General features: G+C 47.0%; 1 protein-coding gene across 1 annotated transcript; it reads right to left on the bottom strand.

The window, feature by feature from the left end:
• Nucleotides 1-1,437: 1,437 nt before the first annotated feature.
• LOC123053251 (photosystem I subunit O) lies at nucleotides 1,438-2,546 on the bottom strand. The gene is made up of 4 exons (XM_044476705.1): nucleotides 2,252-2,546; nucleotides 2,087-2,171; nucleotides 1,817-1,996; nucleotides 1,438-1,727 (listed from the first exon to the last, which is right to left on the bottom strand). The coding sequence occupies exons 1-4, from the start codon at nucleotides 2,322-2,324 to the stop codon at nucleotides 1,631-1,633; spliced, it is 435 nt and encodes a 144-aa protein (XP_044332640.1). The 5' UTR covers nucleotides 2,325-2,546; the 3' UTR covers nucleotides 1,438-1,630.
• Between the last annotated feature and the right edge of the window lie 2,286 nt (nucleotides 2,547-4,832).

Genomic DNA, 4,832 nt, shown 5'->3' with positions numbered 1-4,832 from the left:
TTGATTTAAATGTTGTTTGTTCTTGTTTTAATTATCTTAGAGGCATATAAACATTCCCAAAATGATGTTTGATGTTTGTTAATTTGTTTGTGAATATTTGCAACCTTTTGAACATTTTTAATTCACTGTTTTATGAAATTATAATTTGAATTGTTATTTGAATTTGAATTTGATCTCAGTTTGAAACAAGTGAGGTTTAGCAAAAGTTTAATTATGATGACCTGGAATGATTAGCAAGTGTTTATTGTAGCTTAACTATCGGGGTGTCACAAGAGACATATCCTGGCCTGTCAAATGGGTCTCTTGACTATGTCTCCCTCCATGAAGTGATTTGTCCAACACGGTCTTAATGGTGTAGAAAAACATATGCTCAAGGGGTAACTAACAACACACCATAGATTCGATTGGTTATTGCAAGAGTCTTTTCTTTTCTGCTGGGGTTGAAAGAGTCTCAATGGTGAAGCATGGTGAATTTCTTTTCCTTTTGTCGGGATCGGTGAAAAATTAATCACATTGTTGTGTTCCATCAAAAGAGGCGCATTGAGCAATCTTCAAATCAAAAAAGCCAAAAGAAAATATTTTTGTGTTATGTGTCGAGTTTGTTTTACAGTTCAAAAGCAATATCTTTAAATCTATAAAGAAACATGTTTTTTTAAGAAAAAGTTTAGAGTTGTGGCTAATTGGCCGTCATAATCAAACATATACAGGCCATGGAGCATTTCGCGTTCGTCCCCCACAAGCAACTCCTCCTAGGACGAGGGTTACCCTCCTTCCGCGGCCGTTGCCGCTGCCGATATGTCTCATCTCTAGTGGCCTTAGGGCCATGGATGCGGGGTGTGGGGGCCACGGGCCTTGCCGGTCGGAGGGCTCCTGCTTCATTTTTAGGTGTTTTTTGAGCTTTTTTAGGGTTTGTGTCCTGCTCGGGAAGGTGAGGTAGCAGCGGCTTCCTGAAAAAGGAATAAGGTTCTCCCCGCTTAGCCTCCGTCTTGATGGCGCGTCTAGCGTTGTTGGAGGGCATGTGGAGGTGTGTCTCCGGCGGATCTTGCAGGATTTGGTCGGTGTTTTTCTTCAATAGATTTGTTTGGATCCAGTCTACGTCCATATGTTAATAGGTTAGATCCTTCCGATATACGCTTCTCTTCATTGTTGGCGGTTGTTGTTCTGATGCGTTGGTACTTTGGGATTTTAGCACGACAACTTCCTGGTCGTTTATGACAAGAAAGCTTGCCCAATTCTGATGAGGGAGGGGCGATGATGACGACGCACTTTTGACTCGCTCCAGTGCTTGTACTCGTCGCTAGGTGGTTTATGAACATGAATGTAGTTTGTATTATTTGTGTCCTTTGTACTGCCATGATATATGATGAATAGATTGGAAGTTTTTCCGCAAAAAGTATAGGCCGTGGTGACAAATTATTGTTGCGGTAGTAGTAGTACTTGTTGTTGAACTCAGTTTTGTGCTTAGCATGGAAGAGGTAATTAACAAACAGCAATCACACGGCTTGCGAAGCCACACGCATGCACAAAACCAAAAGGCATGACAGATTTTACATTGAACACGCATGCGCAGAAGCAGCCCTTGAACAGCCTAAGGACGATGCACATGCATGAACTAAAGCTAGTTAATTCACTACTTCTGGAAGTAGTCCTCGGTCCTGCCCTTGAACCCGATCTGGCCGAAGGTGAGCGCGATGAACAGACCCAGGTGCCACGTCACCAACCACAGCCTGCAGTGTCAATTACATTAACCAGAATCAAACCCCAAGTTGAAACACAAGCATATACTGCTTCACGAGTGGTTTGGGTTTATCCTAACCAGAACTGCGACTGGAGAGCCGGGGGTGAGGGGAAGTGGGCGAGCTCCTCGCCGATGCTGGAGAAGAAGAGCCCCGTCAAGCTGTTGCCGTTGATCAGCGGGATGCTCGACGGCGCCAGCCACCCGATCAGCCCGAACCCGATCACGTTCAGGTCCCTCCGCAGCCAGTCCCGCGGGAACCTGATCGCCCAACAACGCGAAACAAACAATCCGTCAGTGACACAGCAACTCACACGCCGATGTATGTGTAAAACAGAGTCGTCTTCTTACGTCATGCAGGTGATCCTGCCGTTCCTCTCCAGGTTCCTCGTCATCAGCGGGTTCCTCGCCGACACCCGGCCGCCACTCGTGAAGCCTACACAACATCAACGTCAAATCTCAAATGGGTGCCAGAAAAAAGCTAGGCGCTTATAAGAGATCTACGCTGGCACGTACTGGTAGAGAAGGCTGGCCGGCGGGCGAGCGCGGCGCCGGCGAGGCCGGAGACGGTGGAGGTGGCGGCGGCCATGGTCTAAGCTGGTGTGCTGCGATGCGAATGGTCGTACGTCTCCGTGTGGAGCACCGGCCGGCTAGCTCTTATTTCCTGGTGGGTGCTACCTGCTACGGGCACGGATGGAGACGCGTGGTGGCGAGAGCAAACGAGAGGGGGAGATTGTTGCGGGGCCGTTCCTGATGTGGATCACTTGCAGTGGATGGAATAGATTTGTTGCCGGAGGAGCGGCCTATGGGGATGCTCCACTTGGATATGTGTGGATAAGGCCTGGTATATCGATGGTGACCTTTATCCTAACTACACTCGGAGCTTCGCCTGTTTCCTGTAGCGAGGTGCTGAAATAACAAATTTATCTTTCGCTTTAGCAATGGAAAACACTTCCGCTCAACCACTGGATTACTCAGCACGCATCGGCCGTCTTCACACCCGTCCAATCCAAGATTGATCGAACGGCAGGCAACACCCAGCCGGTTTTGCAACATGGATGTTGTTGCGCTTACATGAAGCGCAACACATCCCTTGTTACGGTCCATGATGTATAGACACATCCTCAATGCAGACACGTATGCCACCAACCATCCACACATCTATCCTTACCCTTTTCACATCCTCAATGCACCTCACGCCCATCTTCTTCCTCTCGTATTCAAAACATCTTCCCTAAATCAAACCTGCTACAACCGTTGCATAGCATGGGGCTACTCTAAAGGTAGCCCCGATGGAAGTCTGAGTTTCGACTATGTCCGCCATGGCCATGGAGGCCAAGCTCTCCCGGCTTCCCATGGCTCGCGCGGCCCACGGCCGCATACCCAGCCCCCCGCCCCCCCACACTCTTCGCCGCTCTAGTCGGCGGCTCTCAACTGTGACGAAGTTTTTTTTCTGCAACTGAAGCTCTGTTTGGTTTTGTTTCTACAACCTAGGCCATGTTTCAGAAAGAATTTTTTTGAGTGATTGCAACAAGCCTCTTGTATGCAGAGGACCGAACATAACACTATATTTGTTGCAAAGGGGCAACAGTGAAGGTTTCTATTTCTTGTTCCATTATGTTTCTGAAACACATGCCTTGTTTCAAAGAAAACAAAGGTTTCGGTGGGAACGCAACAAGGCTCGTGTTGCAAAGTGTCGAGCACAACACGAGCCTTGTTGCAAAGGCTGGTGCATGCTCATGGAGAGAAAATCAGACGGTTGCCGAGCTCGCCATCCAACGGCTACCGAGGCGGCAGATGTTTTCTAAACATCACCCGACCGATGTGTAGCATGACCCTTTAGCAACTGGTCTACATATGTGGTAGTGAGTACACACATTTTTTAGTGATGGTGCAATTCAAAAAAAGGCCCGCAACAATGTAATCCAATCTTTTAAACTATGAACTCACTTTATTATTAATCTTTTGGAAAGAAAAAAACTCACTTTACTCCTGGCCAACATGCTCTAATCTATCATCCTGAAATTAGTGCATGTCAACCAATATGGGTTTCTGAAATCCAGAACCATTCAGGACTGTTTGGCATGGGCATATGGATATATCCACCAATGCCAGCACTCTTGCAAGGAGATTATCATCCTTAAGGTGAACTTTGAGAAAGCCTTTGGCATGATTGAGCACTCCACTATCAAAACTTTACTCAAAGCTAGAGTTTTGGAGCTAGATGGCTCAACTGGATAGATATGATCTACTCCTCTAGTTTTTCTTCTGTACTACTCAATGGGATTCCTAGTATGGTGAAGTGGCATGCTTGCATGTTGAAAAATCCATGTTGACCTCAGGGAATTCTTCTTTTTCTTGCTATATACAAGGTACTATTCACACCTATTTAGCCTTAATTTGTTTCTTCTGAAGTCAACGGGGTGTTTCACTCCGCAGAAATATTTTTATGTGTACTGTCGGTGTCAAAACCGGCAGACCTCGGGGTAGGGATCCCGAACTGTGGATCTGAGATCGATGGGGAACAGGAGACGATGAACACGGTGTTTACCCAGGTTCGGGCCCTCTCAAAGAGGTAATACCCTACATCGTGTTTGATTATATTGGATGTATAGTATGGTTTACAGAGTAGATCTACCTCGAGATCAGCATGAGCTAAACCCTCTGGTGATGAGGTGACGAATATGTCCCTACCATAAAGATTACAACCCTCGGTTTATATAGAAACTGATAGGGTTAGGGTTACTGGAGATGGATTACAATAAGGGAAAAGGAGATCCTGTCTATCCTTGACTTGGAGGACACACCACGACTCCGTAGATCGCCTGTCACTAGACGGCTTCACCAGTCCGGCCCATACTCAATGGGTCGACGCCCCGAGGACCCCTTAGTCCATAACTCCCTCAGTAGCTCCCGAACTAGCCTCCAATGCCGGGGATTGTCCTGGAATCTTCACATCATCGGCTTGCGAGACGAGTTCTTCCATTCTTTTATTCACGTCGAACTCTATCCGGAACCCGAACTAATGTGCCCGGGCCCAAACAGTTTCAAGATTCTGGGCCCCGAAGATATCTCAAGATTGAGGTGGGACCATCAG

Source organism: Triticum aestivum, chromosome 2D (assembly GCF_018294505.1).
Source record: "Triticum aestivum cultivar Chinese Spring chromosome 2D, IWGSC CS RefSeq v2.1, whole genome shotgun sequence".
In the NCBI taxonomy this organism is placed as follows: domain Eukaryota; kingdom Viridiplantae; phylum Streptophyta; class Magnoliopsida; order Poales; family Poaceae; genus Triticum; species Triticum aestivum.
This window is presented reverse-complemented; position numbering and strand designations above follow the sequence as displayed.